The sequence below is a fragment of the Pelobates fuscus genome, chromosome 1 (assembly GCF_036172605.1).
Source record: "Pelobates fuscus isolate aPelFus1 chromosome 1, aPelFus1.pri, whole genome shotgun sequence".
In the NCBI taxonomy this organism is placed as follows: Eukaryota; Metazoa; Chordata; class Amphibia; order Anura; family Pelobatidae; genus Pelobates; species Pelobates fuscus.
In genome coordinates, this window is record NC_086317.1 from 467,953,136 (window position 1) to 467,974,685 (window position 21,550).

Below are 21,550 nucleotides of genomic sequence, written 5' to 3' on the forward strand. Positions count from 1 at the left end.
TAATGTGTGGATACTAACCTTGAAAGGTTGTAAATGATAACTGGAACCTTCTAGTATTTTTTAATGTGGCGAGTCTTGTCTGCTGCTGCTCTTGAAGAAGAAGCCTGAGGAATAAGACAGATGTTGATGTATTTATGCGTATCGTGGTGACGTATGGTTTGTAGTGAGGGTTGGCTGTTAGGAGCGCAACATGAGATCCTGAATTGAGGGATCTGAAAGGTTTAGTATAGGATTGGGACGAGTTTGCGTTAAAGAGAAAGGCTGATTGAGGCCTTGGGGTAGTGATTGCCGTACGTGAGTAAGGACGTAAGTACCTGGTGTTATGCCTGAGTACCGGATCAGGTAGGTTGGATGTTTTCCTTGGCCTGATGGCAGTATGACCGTAGGCCTGGGTAGAGAAATTGTAAAGAATTAACATACCGTGGGCGTAAGACCGTGAGTCAATCGTAATGAAACCAAGACCGCGTAAGGTCTTGTATAGAAAGGTCTTGAAAGAGTGGGGAACTATACCTTGAATGAAGTACGAAACTCGTGATGAGCGTAACTGGTTTAATGTGTAGAAACCGGTGGAGGCCTAGAATAATACTGGAGCTAAAGATTAACCAATGAATATTTCAATAGTTAACGACAGATGTGACAGTATGTAATAAATATCAACATGTCTTGCTGTGACAAGTCTAGATAGTTTAATTAAATTTTGAGGCCTAGACCTAGATGAAACCAAAGTGAGAAAAATACTATACCTGTTCCTGTAATAAAAGAACTTGAAATAACAACTTTTGAGCAGGAATGCAAGAAACCGATGCAATATGTAAAGCCAAAGACATGTGACAGAAGCAAGAATAAATGACTGCGTGATTTTAAGGAGAAGATGTAGTACAGATGTGGATTTAACGGAATTACCCTAGAAGATCGTGTTTTAATAAATTAATATCTGTTTGTAGGGTTTGAATAGGATTGGTGTATAGTTAGAAAAAACTCGTTTATTTATATTGGTGACATGAGAAGTCTATAAGAATTAATAAAATGCATATTAAGACGTAGGTTACTAGTTAATTAGGTGTAGGAAAAAGAACCGTATCTTATAAATAATTGTTGAGATTTTAAATGTTTTAGATGTTATCAAATCGGCCAACACAGTTTAAGAAAGAGACTGGTAGTTAGACCGGATTGTATAACCAATACTGACATGTAGGTATCAGCAGTTAACTGACCGAACAGGGAATATGCGTTTACATTTAGAATTTGTGTAAATTAAATTCATGAATTAATTTAGAATGGTTTAACAGAATTAACCGTAATAGGGATTTGTACCGTGCGTTTGTTTAAACCATACGAATAGATTGGTACTGAATGAGAAAATAACAAGGGGTGAATAGGATTATCGTCTAACGTTAAGGATGCACAAACGGGTAAGTAGGTAAGTACGAGGTTCGTGCGTAAGCCCAAACAGTAACATAGAAATACAACGATTAATATGAGCATTATACTTATACATAGTTCGGTAGTTTTCCTTACGAATACGTGAACGATGCGTAAGTGTGACGGGCGGTCGTCCGTTTTGGCGCGAGCGCTGAATACGTTAAATGAGCATGGATACGCGTAAAGAAGATAGAGGGAGCCTACCCCTACGTTTTTAGGCCCAAATAGAGGGAAATAGCCGAACGCTATTTCCCTCACTTAGCTTACGTGAGCGTGCCGGTCTCGTGACCGGAAGCCGGGTACCGCGACCGGGAGAAAAAAAATGAGCGGCGGGGCCTCGGAACGGACAGAGGAAAGCTCTGGACCTCTTGCTGCAGGAGACTGAAGCTGATCTGGCAGGAAGCTCAGACCGGAAGTGCTGGTTGCTATGGGGATAGACAATCAGCTGAACGGCAGAGGTGAGTAGGGGCTGGGAGATTAACCCCTTAAGGACACATGACATGTGTGACATGTCATGATTCCCTTTTATTCCAGAAGTTTGGTCCTTAAGGGGTTACGTAGGGGACTTACTCCTCCCACAAATTCAGGCCTAATGGCCTTTCTACATATACACACACCGGTATTCAAGTGTGAGAAAACTATACCTTCAAAGGACAAACGAAGAGAGGCCCTGTCTGCCTGTCTAGCTCTCTTTTGTGATCTTTTTCCTGTCCCTGTTTTTGTGATAATGGTTTTGTTTCCCTAGACCAGGCTTCCCCAAACTCTGGCCCGCCAGATGTTGCTGAACTACAACTCCCATGATTCTCAGCCTATTTCATTCATAGAATCATGGGAGTTGTAGTTCAGCAACATCTGGAGGGCCATGGTTTGGGGAAGCCTGCCCTAGGCTAATTAACAATGAAATTCTACAAAATAAAAAAAAAAATGTGGCAGGCCTGCATTGCTCAATTTGTTTTGAGGGTTTCAAAATGTATATGAAAGAATTTAAAAAACAAAATTCCATGTTTTCAGTGGGTTTAGATTACATTTTCATCAACAGACAATTCAATATAATGAGAATATTTTTTTTAATTCCTTTTCTCTCTCTTGTATGCATAATAATTATGCATAATAGTTAAAGCATAATATTTTTTCAAGTTTTATTATTATTTTACTTACCCCTTTGGCATCAATGACTCCAGGCTTTGCATTAAATTTTACTGTCTTTAACCTCGCTCGTTCCTTTCTCTCCACCCTGGAAGAAAGAATATGTTAAAACGCTTAGAATGAAGCATATATTTGTTATGTAATTCTACCGGCTAAATTGGTAACATTTTGGTAATACTTTACTGGTCCTTTTTTTTTTTTCATTACGTCATTTTATAGTGATGGTATATTGGCATCATTAAAAAAGAAAACCTTCCATAGAGATCACAAGTAAGCAATGGATATTACCTTAAATTAAATTATCACTTTTTAAAATGCAATTGTAATTCAGAAACAAAAATCAATTGGCTCACTTGATTTTTGTGGTTTAGTTTATCTTCAGACTTTTACAATATTTTATTTGTTAAAGTAAGACTGGCAAATGCTTTCTGAAAATTTTAAATCCATGCATAAAATAAGACTACCATCAGATTAGGTTTTAATATTAACCCCTTAAGACCGGGGGGTGTACTATTACGTCCTTTTTAAAGCGGCTCTAAACGCCGCAGGGCGTAATAGTACGCCCTCCGGTTATTTGTTACTTACCCGGTCACCGGCGATTCCACGCCGGCGATCGCGGTTGGGGGGACTCCCAGGAAGCCCCCCGCGGCACCTCCATCCTCTTCAGCCCCCCCGGGCCATGTGAGAGTGAGGTCCTTGCGAGGACCTCACAATCACATGGCCGGGATAGCTGGCTGCAGCAATGCCAGCAGGGGGACTAACTGTAATGACAGTTAGTCCCCCTGCTGGCTGGAAATCAATTAAAATAAATAAAATCAGTGTAAAAAATATATATATACTTAGATCATATATATATATATTATATATACGTATATATATGATCTAAGTATATATATACACATATACACACACACACACATACACTGTCTAGGTGTATTTTAATATTAATATATATATATAACTATATATATATATTAATATCAAATTACATGTAGACTGATACTGATTAAATATATATATAATTATTGTTATATATATATATATATAATATAAAAAAATATGTAAATACGTAAAAAAATTAAATAAAATAAATAATTCAAAATAAAATATAAAAAAATATATAGATGTGTTTTATTTTGTTCTAACTGTATTGTGATATTAATATATATATATATATATTTATATATCACTTATATATAAATTTATATACTTATATATAAATAAAAATATTTAAAAAAAAAAAAAATATATATATATACGTATATATACACATATGTATATATATACATATATTAATTCTACACATATATTTATGTAATAATTTTACATAATTAGGTATCCTAATTAATTACAATTAGCGGGACCTGCCTGACAACCCATGCCGAAAGTATAGGGAATTTAATTTGCTAGCACTATATTTAATCCTATAACTTTCCAAGACACCATAAATCCTGTACATGGGGGGTACTGTTTTACTCGGGAGACTTCGCTGAACACAAATATTAGTGTTTCAAAGCAGTAAAATGTATTACAACGATGATATCGCCAGTAAAAGTGATGTTTTTTGCATTTTTCACCCCCAAACAGCACTTACACGGACGATATTATTGCTGCAATACTTTTTACTGTTTTGAAACACAAATATTTGTGTTCAGCGAAGTCTCCCGAGTACAACAGTACCCCTCATGTACAGGTTTTATGGTGTTTTAAAAAATTACAGCGTCAAATATAAGGCTTGTGTTTCATTTTTTTCACATTAAAATTCGCCAGATTGCTTACATTGCCTTTATGACCCTATGGTAGCCCAAGAATGAAAATTACCCCTATGATGGCATACTATTTGCAATAGTAGACAACCCAAGGTATTGCAAATGGGGTATGTCCAGTCTTTTTTAGTAGCCACTTAGTCACAAACACTGGCCAAAATTGGCGTTTTTTGCATTTTTCACTCACAAACAAATACTAACGCTAACTTTGGCCAGTGTTTGTGACCAAATGGCTACTAAAAAAGACTGGACATACCTCATTTGCAATACCTTGGGTTGTCTACTATTGCAAATGGTATGCCATTATGGGTGTATATTTATTTCCTGGGCTACTATACTCAAAGGCAACGTAACCAATCTGGCGAATTTCAATTTCAAATGTAACACGCTATATTTGACCCTGTAACTTCCCAAAACACCATAAAACCTGTACATAGGGGGTACTTTTTTACATGTGAGACTTTGCTGAATACAAATATATGTATTTTATTGCAGTAAAAGCAAACAGTATTATGACATTGACAGTTAAAATGTCATGTAGAACTAAAAAAAATAAAACAATCTTATTTTCTCCCATTTTTTCATATTAAATTATGTTTCATAGCTAAATATTTTATATTAAATGAAAGCCCTGTTTCCCCTGCATAAAATGATATATAATAAGGGGGGGGTGCATTTAATATGAAAGAGGTGAATTACGGTTGGATAGACATATAGCGCAAATGCCAGGTTTTGTTTACATTTTGTTTCGTTCACAACGTGTACATTTGGCTCCGTCCTTAAGGGGTTAAGCAGCTACAATGACCAACACAGCAGAAGTACAGAGACTATGAGTGTTTGCCCAAATGGGAAATTTGTTAAGAATTGTAATGAAGATACAAGTTTTATGATAACATAAATAATCTGCAAAAGTAGCAGGATTTCATGATTTGGCTATATTGGCCTAAATTTGCAATTTCCTTTCAATTCTTGGGTTAGATAATAACCCTTATAGGTTCTCACAAATTATTTGCTAATACTTACTTCAACTTCACTGCCTTCACTAGTGTGCAAATTCTATATGGTCTAGTGTTGATTTGTATAGTGTAGTGCTCATTTTAAGGTGCAATCTAAACGGTCAGAGCCGGTATTGCTACACAGGTGAAGATGCATTTTGTTGACCCAACCCCCCAAAAATGCAACTTCACCTGTGTGTTTCTTAACCCCCCTTTTGAAATTCTTAACCCCTTTTGTGTTTCTTTTTTTTTTTTTGTAGATTATATTTAATTAGTTTCCCAAAAAAAATAAACACAAGAGGTCCTCCAGGTCCCCATATTCAACCATATTTCTGGCCACGCTGGGCATTATGTTTAGTTTCACAAAAAATAAGGTTGGACACATAGGTCCATCAGTAGTATTGAAATAAATTCAGCATAATATGACACTAAAACCAGTAGCATTCCTTATAAATTGTGTGCTAGAGTGCTATAATACCATAACCTATCGCTTCAAGTCTCCTCCTACTATTTCTATCCCATGTCATAAGACCATCTTCCAATGACCAAACTCCTGCCCTCCGTAAAATACCTAATCCAAAACTATTATAAAAAAATAATAGGCTAAAGACTTCTGTTTTTAATGTTATTGTGTTACAAAAAAAATATTAGATATAAGGTAAGGAGGCCAGGCCTCAAACCTTTGTGATTCAAGGGAGCCTTTTGTGTTTCCTATCCCCTCTTTTGAATGTATTACCCCTTCAGAGTATCTTATATCTCTTTTGTGTCTTACAACTGCCTTTAGTGTTTCTTATCCCCCATTTTCACCTTTGTGTTTCTTCCATCCCTCTTGTGTGTCGCTTCCTTCATCCCAGCCCATTTGTTTGTTTTTTACCTTCTCCAGCCCTTTGTGTTTTTTTTACTCTTTCCAACTCTTTTGTGTGTGTGTCATTCTTCCTCCAGCCCCTCTGTGTGTCAATCACCCACCAGCTCCTTTGTCTCTCTTTACCCTTCTACATGCATTCTGCCACACTACATTAAGTGTAACATTAAGTTTACATTAGGTTTAACTGGCTGGAGGGTGCACTGTGTACTGTGTGCTCCACTCCTGTCGATCACCCAAAAATTGGTGAGTCCTAAGGTTGCCAGCTATGCAATCTTATGGTTGTGCCAGATCTGCAAACAGGCAGGGCTAATATTTGATATCATAGCACACTACTCACATAAATCAAACCCAGTTATGCACATGTTCTGTACTATCCATTATCTGCAAATTACACAATTGAATAAAACATTAGATATTTGACTTGTGCACTCGGTTTCAAATGAATTACAATTTGTCCAAAGTTTGCGTAATGGTCGGGTCATCAAAATTCTGTAACTCTGAGGAACCATATGGACTTGGCATGAAACAACAGAAATGGGAACACAGGTTTTTTTATTATTGATTCCAAGTCCCATCAGTGGAGCCAAAAAAAAAGAAGAGATTATTGATAGTTAGGTGACAGCCATTAAATGTTCATTTTTAATCAAAGATCAAGTAAGGAGTGACCGACAGAGGGAAATCAGGACAATCAATAATAAAGAAAAATCTATATTTAAATATTATAAAGTTAATAAACATATCATATTTAATATAGATTTTTTTTCTTTACTTCTCCTTCTTTTCCTCTCTATTGGTTACTTCTTCTCACTTGATCGGTGAACCAAACAACTGAAAATGCACCAATCAGTGTACTGCAAAATACATACATGATATTTATTTTAGGTATATAGTTTGCAGTTCACTGATTGGCCTATTTTCTAGTCTATTGAAAATCACATATAACTTGTTTTAATCTTGTTAGTAAATTACAGCAGAATGCATTTCAGATAATGTCACGTACATTTTTCCTGTATGTACAAAAAAAAAAGGTAAAACTAAGGTAAAACATTTCTTTCTGTACATTTCCTCTACGCTGACTGCATAAACAATGATCGACAAGGACCTAAGATAGATGCACCGAGCAGCAGGATGAAGGAGTATGGATTTCTATACATAATTTTATTTTCAATTTTATTTCATTTTCGGAGCCTGATTGCCGTTTTACTCCGTCTCACTTGTTATTGGACATGTCTTTTAAGCCACAGTCCCTATTAAATGCTGTTATTTGCCCCAAAGACATCGTGAAGTTGAAGTGTTGTTCTGCCTTTGGCAGTATCTTATGGAAACAGTACGTAGACCGTCACTTACATGCAAATAATATATAGTGAAGATGAAATGTATTACAACCGGTTTGAAACATTTCATTAACTGATTGGAATGGTTTAATGAATAATTAATTTTGCCCATATGTATTTCAGCATCAGTAGTGACATTCAGTGATATAATATATTTAATAGATTTATAAAGCTACAGTTTACCAAGGTAACCAGATATAATTCATGCAGTTAGGACTAAAAGCCATTACTTTTTTGCTTTATTTTGCTGATAAAGCACATTCCATACATTCATCATGTAATTCATGATCTGCAAGCATTCCTCCCTTACCCTCTGATGGATCATTTCTGGCACACTATCAAACGTTTGCAGTGCAACATTAAAATGCAGAAAGTCACAATGTTGATTTGCATTCTGGGGCTACTCCGTGAGTACGGATACTGTAGCAGTGAAAATAATTACTGCAGCAACTTCTATACTGGTCTGTGATTGGCTGTACAGTTAAAAAGTATTATGTGGGGGAGGAGACTGACCTTCAAGCTGGACAGACGTGCAGAGTTTGAGCTACTCTGACTTTGGCAGATTTGGGGGCATAAATCCAAGCTACTGCACTCAAACATTGCCCAACAAGCATTATTCGGGTCAGGGGTCCCTGGGCAAGCAGATTTATACTTTTCATGGCAATTTCTGTAGCTGAATGCCCGGACAAGACTATTGTAGCCTACTGGGAGCGGAGCGGGAAGAGGCGGACGATCTTCTCGCTCTATTACTTGCAGTGGGATCCTGGAGTACTACAATCCCCCCCTCCTTGGACCGGTGGGGGATATCCAGGTCCCCTTCAGACTGTAAGTTGAACCCGCCTTTGCCACAGCATAAGAGTCGATACCGACCTGCTCTTTGGAATCCTAAGATGGCGACAACATGCCACTCCGACCCACAAGGTGTGAGACTGATACAACAGACCTACCATGACTCTGTAACGCTATTCATAATGCGGCTCGACAAGACTTTCCGTCGCTTCTGGCTGAGGCTACAAGATAGGCTGCAGCAAACAGATCGGAGAAACGCATGCACGGAGGCGGTAAAGCCGGCTGAGAGCAAAATAAGCAGAATGCAGTGTATGTGTAACTAGAATATACCCCTACACACAGGATCCAGCCAAACAGAAGACAGCACAGAGGAGAGATACATCTACCGGACCTTAGAGTGGCCGGACTCGACGTAATAGGAGAAGTACAGAGTCAGGAACGATCCGAGGTCAAGGGCACAAAGAGACAGCGTAAACGAGAACTAGCCGGGGACTGGTACACAGGAATCAGCAAGCCGGCAAACAGTACAGACAAGGATAAAGCGAAAACGAAGTCAGAATACAAAGCCAAGGTCAAATATGGAGGAACACAACTGAACGCAACAAGCACTAAAGGGAACTGTAGCAGAAACCACGATAGGGCAAGGAACTAAGGGAAAAGGGTAAGTATAAATAGGTTCAAAACTAATGTGATTGGCTCCTGTCACTTCCACACCCCCAAAAGGTAAGTGTATGGGGTGTGTGGGATGACAGGGGCCAATGGGAGCCTTTTGGCAATTTAGGCTCCCACTGGCTCTTTAAGAGCGCGCCCGAGACTCGCGGCGCGCTCTTAGATTCAGGCGGGACATGTGACCGCATCTCGCGGTCACTGCCCGCCTTCCTGCCTGAAGCGTCGGATGAGCCGCGCGCGGCTCGTGCAGCCGCAGGACCGCGCGCGGCTTGAAGAGAGGACCGCGGCCGGCCCCTGGGAAAGGTGAGTAACGCTACAGTACCCCCCCCTGAGGACACGCCCTCCGGGCGGGCCGGACTAGGTCGGGCAGGAAAACGTGAATGGAAAGAACGCACAAGGCGGGGAGCATGAACAGCATCAGCAGAAATCCGACTGCGCTCCTCAGGCCCATAACCCATCCAATGTACTAAGTACTGAAGCCGACCCCTAAGGAAACGAGAGTCAAGAACAGCAGACACTTTGAATTCCTCATGACCCTCCACAGAGACAGGAGGAGGAGGAGGAGCATGCCGGGTATAGCGGTTGCGCACGTAAGGTTTCAACAACGAGGTGTGAAAAACATTAGGTATGCGCAGATTCTTAGGCAGACCCAAGGCATAAGAAACGGGATTAACTTATGTATAATACGATAAGGACCAATGAAGCGGGGAGCCAATTTCATAGAAGGCACCCGGAGACGAATATTCCGCGTGGAAAGCAAAACTCTGTCCCCCACAACATAGGAAGGAGCCGCTCTGCGATGCTTGTCAGCCTGGGCCTTCTGGCCAGCAGCAGAGTCAACCAAAGAACGCTGAACCTGCTCCCAAGTATTACGCAAACCAGCCAAATGTTCATCCAGAACTGGCATGCCCTGTGAGGAGAATGCAGCCGGAAGAACAACGGAATGCTGGCCATAGACGACGTAAAAATGGCTTTGGCCGGAAGAATCATGAGTGGCGTTATTCCGAGCAAATTCAGCCCAAGGAAGCAGGTCAGACCAATTGTCCTGATGGTGAGACACAAAACAACGGAGGTACTGCTCCAGAGACTGGTTGGCACGTTCAGCAGCTCCATTAGACTGGGGATGGTAAGCGGAAGAAAACGAGAGAGAAATACCCATTTCTGTACAAAAGGCCTTCCAGAACCTGGAAATAAATTGGCTACCCCTATCGGACACAATAGATAAGGGAATGCCATGTAACCGAAATACTTCTCTAGCGAAGATAAGGGCCAGTTCCTTGGATGTGGGCAACTTGCGAAGAGACACAAAGTGAGCCATTTTGGAAAACCGGTCAACTATCATCAGGATGACTGTGTTACCATTCGAAGGGGGTAATTCAACAATAAAATCCATAGATAGGTTGGACCAAGGTCTCTCGGGAACGGGTAACGGATGCAACAGCCCACAAGGAACTCTACGAGAGGATTTCATACAGGCACAAGTAGTACAAGCACTTATATAGTCAGTGACATCCTTTCGTAAGGAATCCCACCAAAAATACCGAGAAACAGCTGACACTGTTTTGGAAATACCAGGATGTCCAGCAGTCTTAGTATCGTGATATAGTGACAGAATATCCCGTCTCTCGGGAACGTCAACGAACAATTTATCATTAGGCCTCTCGCTAGGTGCCATGCTTTGTTTCGCTTGTATGGCCTGCAATAGGGACGAGGAAATAGATAATACAGTAGTAACTATTATCCTGTCTGGGGGAATGACAGGAGTAATATCAATCTCCTGTTTGTCAATAGTTTCAAACTGTCTGGACAGAGTGTCCGCTTTAGTGTTCCGATCACCTGGCCTATAGGTGATTATATAATTGAAATGAGACAAGAACAGTGAACACCTAGCCTGCCTGGAAGACAATCTTTTAGCTTCGCTAACGTAGGACAGGTTCTTATGATCCGTAAATATGAGGATGGGATCCTTAGTGCCTTCTAACAAATGTCTCCATTCTTTGAGTGCTAAAATGATAGCAAGGAGTTCGCGATTACCCACATCATAATTCTTCTCTGCTTTGGACATTTGTTTAGAAAAGAAGGATGCAATGGCTTTTCAGGAGACTCTCTTTGAGATAAAACAGCACTTACCCCGATACCTGAAGCATCAACTTCAAGTATATAGGGCAATGAGGGGACAGGATGCTGTAAAATAGGTGCAGAGGCGAACGTAGTCTTAAGGAAGTCAAAAGCTTGAAGTGCCTCGGTAGACCAGACACGAGTATTGCCATCCTTTTTTGTCATACGAGTAATAGGTGCTACAATAGACGAAAAACCTTTGATAAAACGTCTATAATAATTAGAGAAACCCAGAAAACGCTGGATGGCTTTTAGACCTTGCGGCAGAGGCCATTCTATAACAGCAGCGAGCTTCCGGGGATCCATACGAAAACCCTTAGCGGAAATCACATACCCCAAAAACTGGACTTCGGATTGGTCGAATAGACATTTTTCTAATTTACAATAAAGACCATTAGCAAGAAGGGTCTTCAGAACGGTCGTAACATGTCTGTGATGAGTGTGTAAGTCTGTAGAATATATTAAAATGTCGTCTAAGTACACAATAACGAATGAGTGAATAAAGTCTCTCAAGACATCATTAATAAACTCTTGGAATACTGCTGGGGCATTGCAAAGCCCAAATGGCATGACGGTATACTCATAATGACCTGACCTAGTGTTAAAGGCTGTCTTCCATTCGTGGTCCTTTTTTATACGTATCAAATTGTATGCTCCTCTAAGATCTAATTTGGTGAATACCGTAGCATGTTTGAGCCTGTCAAACAATTCTGTTATTAATGGTATAGGGTAAGCATTTTTGATGGTGATTTTATTAAGACCTCTATAATCAATGCAAGGTCTTAAATCACCTTCTTTCTTCGATACAAAGAAGAACCCCGCTCCAGCCGGAGAAGAGGATCTCCTAATAAATCCCTTATCTAATGATTCTTTAATATATTCCTCCATGACACGGTTTTCTTGAACCGATAAGGGGTACACCCTGCCCTTTGGAGGTATAGTGCCAGGCAACAAGTCAATAGCACAATCGTAGGGTCTGTGAGGCGGTAATTTGTCAGCCTCTCTTTTATCAAAGACAGTCTTTAAAGATAAATACTGAGAGGGTATAGCCGTAGACAAAGGAGGAGTGGTAGGAACATTAATAGAATTCACAGGCGTAACTTTAATAGTACACGATTCATGGCAGGCCTCACTCCATGATTTTATCTGCCCTGTCTCCCAGTCAAAATTGGGATTGTGGGCACGTAACCATGGATACCCTAACACTAACTGTGAAGAGGGAGAGGTGATGACCTGGAACCGAATGGTTTCATAGTGTAAAACCCCTGTGTACATGTGTAACGGTGCAGTCTCATGAGTAACAACTGGAGATATCAATGGTCTACCATCTATGGCCTCAACGGCCAAGGGTATCTCCTTCTCCCTGATGGGAGAGTCTATAAAATTCTCGGCTGCCCCAGAGTCAACCAAGGCGTATATATTTTCAACTATACAACTCTCTCCCATATGTAACGAAACAGGGAGAAGCAGTCGGTTAGGAGGCAATGTAAGAGACTTAGAAATCACACCCAAGGCCAGTCCCCTATAAGGTCTTAGGTGCGAGAGTTTTCCGGGAGCAAAGGACACTCCTTTACCATATGGTCTCTCTTACCACAATATAGGCAGAGTCCCTCCCTTCTCCTATGTAATTTTTCATTATCAGAGAGTTTGGCAACCCCTAATTGCATAGGTTCCTCTTCGGATACTTTTACACTCTCCGGTGTATCAACTCTGGGGTGAATAGGTGTAACAAAACGTCTATTTCTGTTCTTGGTATAGAGCCTGTCACAAATCCTATTATCTATATCGATGAGGTAGTCAATAAGGTCCTCTAAAGCAACAGGAAGCTCCTTAGCTGCTACCTCATCCAATATAGTGTCTGATAAGCCTTCCATGAAGGCAGTAGTTAACCCATTGTTGGTCCAATCTACCTGTGAGGCAAGAGTACGAAACTGTATAGCGTAATCAGCCACAGACCTAGAACCCTGTTTAACCCTCATTAATGCTCTTGCGGCATTTTTAGACCTTTTCATAGTGTCAAAAGTTCTGCGAAATGCTGTAAGAAAACTGTGAAAGTCATGCACCATAGGTCCATTAGCCTCTCCATTAGCCGCCCATTCAAGTGCTTTGTCGGTAAGTTGGTGCATAAAGAACCCGACTTTAGACCTCTCTGTGGGAAATGAACATGGATATATCTCAAAATGAAACTCTATTTGGTTAATGAACCCTCTGCAAGTCTTAGAATCCCCTCCATACCTAGGAGGAGGTGTTAAATGGGCCGAAGTAGTAGGCAAAGTGGATACTTCAGGAAGCAGGGGTGTGGAAGGGTTAGGTGCGGTTGCTGGAATGGTTCTAGCTAAGAGCGTCTGGAGAGCCTGAGCTATCTGATCCATACGGTGATCCTGCTCTACAAATCTAGCCTCATGGGATGCCATCTGTTGAGCTAAATCTGCGGGGTCCATGGCCCTATCATAATGTAACGAGAATATACCCCTACACGCAGGATCCAGCCAAACAGAAGACAGCACAGAGGAGAGATACGTCTACCGGACCTTAGAGTGGCCGGACTCGACGTAATAGGAGAAGTACAGAGTCAGGAACGATCCGAGGTCAAGGGCACAAAGAGACAGCGTAAACGAGAACTAGCCGGGGACTGGTACACAGGAATCAGCAAGCCAGCAAACAGTACAGACAAGGATAAAGCGAAAACGAAGTCAGAATACAAAGCCAAGGTCAAATACGGAGGAACACAACTGAACGCAACAAGCACTAAAGGGAACTGTAGCAGAAACCACGATAGGGCAAGGAACTAAGGGAAAAGGGTAAGTATAAATAGGTTCAAAACTAATGTGATTGGCTCCTGTCACTTCCACACCCCCAAAAGGTAAGTGTATGGGGTGTGTGGGATGACAGGGGCCAATGGGAGCCTTTTGGCAATTTAGGCTCCCACTGTCTCTTTAAGAGCGCGCCTGAGACTCGCGGCGCGCTCTTAGATTCAGGCGGGACATGTGACCGCATCTCGCGGTCACTGCCCGCCTTCCTGCCTGAAGCGTCGGATGAGCCGCGCGCGGCTCGTGCAGCCGCAGGACCACGCGCGGCTTGAAGAGAGGACCGCGGCCGGCCCCTGGGAAAGGTGAGTAACGCTACAGTATGAAACCCCATCCTTACTTACCTGGGCCGAGAGCCGCCCGAGGATCGCCCTCATCCCATCGTCCATGCAGATGGCCCGCAGACAGCGGAGACGGTCACCCACATCACAACAAAAATAAAGATTGACGACAAAAAAAAAGTATTCTGTGCTCAATGACCAATCACAAGCTGCTATGTAAAGTTATATAAACAGAATACAGAACTGTAAACTATAAACTCCCATTATCTGGGTAATTTAAACAGTTTCACTGTCAGAGATGATCAGCTATTGGCTCCCTCTGTTCCCTTCACTTCTGAAAAGGTAAAACTTGTTTGGCTGGCAGGGTGTCAAATATCTCACTCAGATCTCTCTTAAGTCACACAGCAAATAAAGGTTCCACCTTTTCATACAATAGAATCAACATGGCTGCTCAGCCAAATAAAAAAAGTTACATTTTCTCAAAAAAAATTGCATAAAAGTTTAATTTAATGCAATAATCTTTTTAAAAATAGGATCTATAAATTTGATGAGATGTCCTTTAATATTGTTTACTGGGGGGTGAATGCAGACACATAGGAGGTAAATGTAAATAAATAAAATAAACCAACAACAAAAATCCTTAAGTTTAAAAAAGGAAGTGTATGGAATATGCCATATTACTATAATATTATCCGGAGAAACAAATTATTTTAATAGCATTTTATATATTATATGTGGCTACACTGAGTTGATTGATCCACCAATCAGTGTTATAATTTATTTCCTGCTTGCTGTCATGGAATACATAGCAACATTCAATAAAACAATAAACACTCTGTCACTTCCAATTAGCTTTAGAAAAACAGTTACATTAATCAATAGAGTGTAGAAACCCTCTGTCTTTATATTGTGTACAACATATTTTAAAGTCGTTCGTACAATTTAGAAATTGAAGGACAACTTTTAACTCAAAAATACATTTTATGTAATAATCTTTTCATCAAGAATTTTTATTTCTTAATTTTTTTTATAATAAACTTGCATGTTTCGCTTTAGTGGGTTTCCGGCTAAGTCTGTAATCACGGGCTTCTCTTGACTACTTAGTAGTACTCCTGTAGGAGTTGGATCTCATTCAGGGTGCCTCAGAAATTGTGTAGTAGTTGTCATATTATTTATTAGGTGAGTTTACACCTCTAATTGTATGTCTGTACCTTTCTAAATAAACATTGTTGTATCCCTCTCCCGGGATTCTTAGCTTTACCTTGTGTGCTTAAATTATACCAAAACTAAACTATACACAGGTGTGTAACAACAAATAAAACATATGGAGCCGACCACTTGTTAAAGAGGGTTTTCTTGTGAAGTGTTTTTTCAGTCTCCTATTTCGAGGCACCAGTTCTCCTGTCTGCTTACATAGGGGGGCAGTAGAGGGTGCCCTGGGTCCCATGGACTAAAAGGCAGATGGATCTAGCTATTGTAGAGGCACCGGTGGCAGTTGGTGTTTGTGGGTTAAGGTGTCCATTTCAGCCGGTTTGCCGCTTTCTGATTATGGGTCCTTTAGGAGTTGGGACCATATGTTCAGGTAGGAAATTCCATCTGTACCAGTATTTCTGGGTCTGCAGTATGCGGTCTGTCCTCCTGTAGGTCAGTGTGGCTGGTGATAGGTCTGAATATAATTGAAGAGGGTTTTCCCAGTATAGAACCTGTGGAGCATTGCAAACTTGCTGTAGTTAACCTCTTTAAGGGAGAAGCATGCATTTAGCAGTCTGCTTCCAACTGTGCTAACCTGGAGTTGAGGCCTTGTATCTCTGCATTGTTAATGTTCAGCTCCAACGTGATCGTTGTGTGGAGCTCTGCATTGGCTGCCTTCAAGATGGCTTTGGTTGGAAGGTTTTTGAGGTGAGCAGCCCAATCTTGAGCCCATGTAGTGGGTGCCAGGCTTAAGGTCTCAGAACTGTCCCTGTTTGATTGTAGAGAGGATGGGTGTGACAGGTTGAAGACCTATGAGTTCTCCAACATCTGCTAGACTGGATCAGCCAGAGTGACAGAGTGACCAGGTACTGCTTAAGGAGGAGGTGAGTATCCATTTGTTGTTGCCAGAGACCTTTTGGGTTCCCGCTTTGAGGTGGGACATTCCTGTCGGGGATTCCTTTTGGAGCAGAGTTTTATGTGGAGCCATCAGGCATCTTAGAGATTAAGTGAAAGTCATGAGAACTGATGACTTTATCAAATATGGAGGCAAGGAGATTGTCCCAGAGTTGGATTACAGGTAAGTTTTATAGTTTCTAGTAAACTTAATTTAAAAATCAATAAAAGCTAAGAAATATATATATATATATATATATATGTTTGCCTCTCCTGGCTGTACTTACCTTCATATAACTGTGTCTCATCTCTATCCTTGTTCCTTAAGCCTCATTTCACAGACCCATGTCCAAGCAATACTGAATCTCTCAATTTTCTCTAAGGGGATGGAAACTACAATCATTCCTACCTTGCTACCATGCTACCAAGGAGCGTGTCCATGCTCTAATAATTTCCGACATGGAATATTGTAACCCTCTCCTAATTGGTCTTCCCAAAAAGCTGTATTTCCTCACTACAGTCTGTAATGAATGCTGCCGCCAGACTGATTTTCCTCTCTAGTCGGTCCTCTCACACCTCACGCCTCTGTCAGTCCTTACGTTGGCTTCTTGTATCCTATAGGAGTCAATTCAAAGTGCTAACCCATACCTATAAAGCAGTGAACAATTCTAGCCCCTCTTGTATCTCGGATATCCATAGGTATGCCCCTTCTCGGTCTCTCTGCCTTGCCCGTGACCTTCTCCTGTCCGCTGCTAGCACCTGTAGCTATGTATGCTTTCAGTTTTATGTTTTATATAATGCCTTACATTTGTAATTTAATTTGAAATCTCACTTTTGTGAATAACCCTGTGTGTTTCTTGTTTTTTTTATTTTATTTAGTTTTTTAGCTTAAACAGCTTATTTTATCCTCTTGCACTCTTTGTGGTCATATAAGATAATTGCAGTCATCTATTCATATTGGAGCAAGGTACTAACTTTATTTTAGTTGAATACCAATGTGGCACATGTAGAAGCCTGTCTAACACTGTCTGGATGCCATATGTTTGTTTTACATAATATACACAAATCATTACACCTGTCATTGTCATATCATTACATGACATTGTGTTCCTTATTGGATATCAGTGCTCTGCAACGTGCTCCTTTATGTACTGAGTCACTATTTGTTTACATGACTTCTTTTGTGCATTTTGCTTACCTTTGTAGATGTGATGCTTAGCCTTTTTTGCAACATATGCAAAACAATGTAAAGTATAGTAAAATGAAAAGATAAAGACTTGCACAAAAATAATACAACTAATAACAACAAAAAAAACATGGTGGAAACATCTGTGTGGTCCATATTGACATGATAGCATCACAAAGTTGCTTCAGATTTGTCAACTACATATTTGTGCTATGAACTTCCAATTCCACTGCCTCCCAAAGATGTTCTGTTAGCTTGAGACATGGTGACTGTGGAAGCCATTGAGTTACTTTGAGCTCATTATCTTTTTTGTGTAACCAGCTTGAGAAGATGTGCTTTGTGACTTTACACTTTATCCCACTGGATGTAGCCTTCAAATGATGGGAAAACTGTGGAGGGGAAAGGGACGCACGTGTTCATCAACACTTCTTTGTCAGCAGTGGCAATGAAACAATGATCAATTAGTATTAAGAAGTCAACAAAATATTACATACACCATCACAACCAGCCTGTATCATTGACACAAGACTGGATGGATTCATGGAGTCAAGTTTTTTATGCCAATTCTGACACGACAATCTACATGATACAGAAGAAATAGAGATGGTGTGGCTGTGCACACAGAAGTCTCAGTTTCCCATTCTTAGCTGACAGAAGTAGAATCTGGTGTACACTTCTTAACTTCTGCTCTGTAACCTGCCCACTTCAAGGTTTGACGTGCAACACATTTTTTTTTTTCTGGTTACAGTTGCCCTCCTCTGAACACGTTTGGATATTTTCTCCAATTAAAAAGGCATTTCACTTACTGAATTGTGACTCACTGGATGCTTTCTGGTTTTCTTAACATTCTCTGTAAGTTTGTACTACTGTTGCTTGTTGCTTCTTAAAAGTCACCCAAATAAAATGTTATCTGAATCAAAGTAATAGAAGAACTTAAAATTACTAAGAGAAACAGACAAATAACAGAGATATATATGCACTGATTAGTCACAACATTAAAAGCACCTAATATCATATAGGTCCTCCTCGTGCTGCCAAAACAGCTCTGATGCGTCGAAGTATGGACTCCACAAACCTCTGAACATACCCTGTGGCATCTGGCACCAAGATATTAGCAACAGATCATTTAGGTCCTGCAAGTTACGAAGTGGGGCCGCCATGGATTAGATTTGTTGTTCCAGCACATTAAACAGATGATCAATCAGATTCAGTTCTGATGAATTTGGAGCCCAAGGCATCATATTCAACTCTTTGTCTTGTTCCTTAAAACATTCCTGAATAATTTTATGGCGAGGGCCATTCCATCAGGGTACACTATTGCCAAAAAGGATGTATCCGGTTTGCAACAATCTCTAGGTAGATGGTACGTGTCAAAGTAACATCCAGTTGAATCTCAGGATCCAAGGTTTTCCAACAGAACACTGCCTAGAGCATGGGTTAGCAACCTTTGACACTCCAGATTTTGTGGACTACATCTCCCGCAATGCTCCAAAGGCCATAATGCTGGCAAAGCATCAGGGGAGATATAGTCCACAACATCTGGAGTGCCAAAGGTTGCCTACTTCTGGCCTAGAGCAAAACACTGCCTCCGCCGGTCCACATTCTTCCCATAGTGCATCCTGCTGCCAACTTTTACCCAGTAATTGATGGCATCCATCTGATCTTAAAGATAGAGTGATTCTCCAGACCACGCAATGATCTCTGGTTGCTCCATGGCAAGTTCTGATGCTCATATCCCCATTGGAGGTACTTTTGATGGTGGACAGAGGATCATGGGCTGCAATGCACTGTGGGTTCTGACACCTTTCTATCATGGGCAGCATTAGGTTTTTCATCAATTTGAGCTGCAATAGATCTTTTGTGTGACCGGACCAGGTCGGCTAGCCTTCGCTCCCCACAAGCATGAGTCTTGGGCATCCATGACCCTGACGTCAGTTCACCAATTGTCCTTCCTTGCACTACTTTTGGTAGCTGATAACCCCTGCATACTGGGAACACAAGACTTGCAATTTTGGAGATGCTTTGAACCAGTCATCTATATTACATGTCAAAGTCACTCAGATCATTTTGCTTGTCCATTTTTCCTGCTTCCAATACATAAAATTCAAAAACTGACTGTTCACTTGCTGCTTAGTATATCCCACCCCTTGACAGGTTCCATTGTGATTATATAATCAATATTATTCACGTCACCTCCTGTCAGTGGTTTTAAATGTGGCTGATAAGTGTACAAATAGTCAACATCCCAGCTGCTAAAAATGTATAAAAATGTTTAAGCTTTACGAATGCATCATCTTTGTTCAAATATGTTTGTATAGACTCTTTTTTTGCAGTTCAAAGATTTAACAGAGAAGGTTATTTGATCACAAATGTAAAAACATTTAAATATAGGTTTTCCAAAATCCAACACATGTTCCATACTATTTACATATGCATAGAAAAGCATTAATAAGTCTGCGGTTATTACTTTTTTAACACTTCTCTATGATTTTTAATTTTTTTAAATTAAATTAATGTAATTTATTGTATTTATGTATTTGTTCTTACAGACATGCAGCCCACTTCACTGTCATGAGTAGTAATAGATAGTGGACAAGTAAAAAAAAAATGTACTTCATATTTGGTGAGAGTGGTCATTCTACTATCTTTTGTTCCTTCAGAATCTTGAAGGATATTTTCCACATCTGCAGACGCTTGCTTTCCTTGCCAATGAAGGCTAAATTGCATTTGTCTCAACAAAAGCCAAAACAGCAGTCCCCCACTGTTGGCACAATTCATAGAGTAACTGAAAGATGGAATTTAATAATGTCATATTTGCCGATTTTGTCATAAGACCCTGCCATATTCTGCTAGACTAAATCCCAAATGACATTGGAAGAACTTGGTTAGAAAATTCTCAGAAGTAAAAGTTTTATAGCTTTGAGCGCGATTCAGATGATTCTTCAATGTTGATGTATGAGTGATGTCCATCTCTGTTTACTTATTTAAATATATATATATTTAGAAAAGTCTACATATAGGTAAAACATATAAGGAGCTTCTTTTAACATCCTTTTTTCATTTAGAAATACATTGCTCTCAAGTTCTTACTGCGATATTTAAGTAACTTTTTGATCTGCATTATTGTCAGATTCTCTAATTTCTTTCTCTGTATTCTTTAGTCTGGAGAAAGTTTTGCTAGTTGGCAATTGTGACGAACTGAGCCCTGTCACGTGTTCTTGGAGGGACCTGCTGGCCAGCCTCTTACCAAAAGACTATGGGCACTTTTAAAAACGATGTGAAAAAAAGACTTGGTTTGTTTTAAGTGTACGTCTGGGTGACCGTAATTCCTATGGGCGACCACGAGGTGGAAACAATTTAAGAAAACATTGATGCCAACCCGAGGTGAAATAGAATCTAATAACCATTCTGGGCTTTTTGTAAAGAGCACGTTTGTGTTAAATATTTCTGAAAAGATCAATCACCTGATCTGTACCATGTTCCTAGATATTGTTCTATATTACAATTATACTCCACAATATTTAAAAGTATGCTCCTTTTCAAGGGCAAAGGTAGCAAACCTTTAGCACCCCAGATGTTGTGGACTACATATTCCATGATGCTTTGCCAGCATATGGCTTTAATAACATTCTGGGAGTTGCGGTCCACAACATCTGTAGTGCAGAATGTTGCCTAGCCCTGATCTAGGGTGTCTATGTAAGCCATCAGTGGGCCATATCGGTGACTTGTGATCTTTTCAGATCTGTGTTTTCATTTCTGACATATGTATACAGATGACAAATACTCTGAAACTAAAATAAAATGTGTAGACAAAGTATGGAAGATTATTTTATCCAAGCACATTTTCCAAATCACTTCTAACATGTTTACTATGTGTTTGTAGAACTTCAATCATATATGGTTTGACCATGTTCTAAATACATACATTGTCTATTCCAAGTAAACCAGTTACATAAAATACAATATTTATCACTCTTTAAGGCAGTTGTGGTGGAGGTTACAATTTTTTCAATTTTTTTTCTAAAGTAACTGTTTTAAAAGCTATCACAGTATTGCTGCACCTTTAGCTACAAGTATTAGATGTAAA

General features: G+C 40.0%; 1 protein-coding gene across 6 annotated transcripts in view; it reads right to left on the reverse strand.

Moving 5' to 3' along the window:
* DLG2 (discs large MAGUK scaffold protein 2) overlaps window positions 1-21,550 on the reverse strand; it is a 1,308,393-nt gene that overhangs the window by 67,048 nt on the left and 1,219,795 nt on the right. For all 6 annotated transcript variants that reach the window (XM_063431313.1, XM_063431306.1, XM_063431329.1 and 3 more), the window contains one exon: window positions 2,581-2,656. In XM_063431313.1, the coding sequence (XP_063287383.1) occupies window positions 2,581-2,656 (76 nt within the window). The remainder of the gene's footprint in view (window positions 1-2,580; window positions 2,657-21,550) is intronic.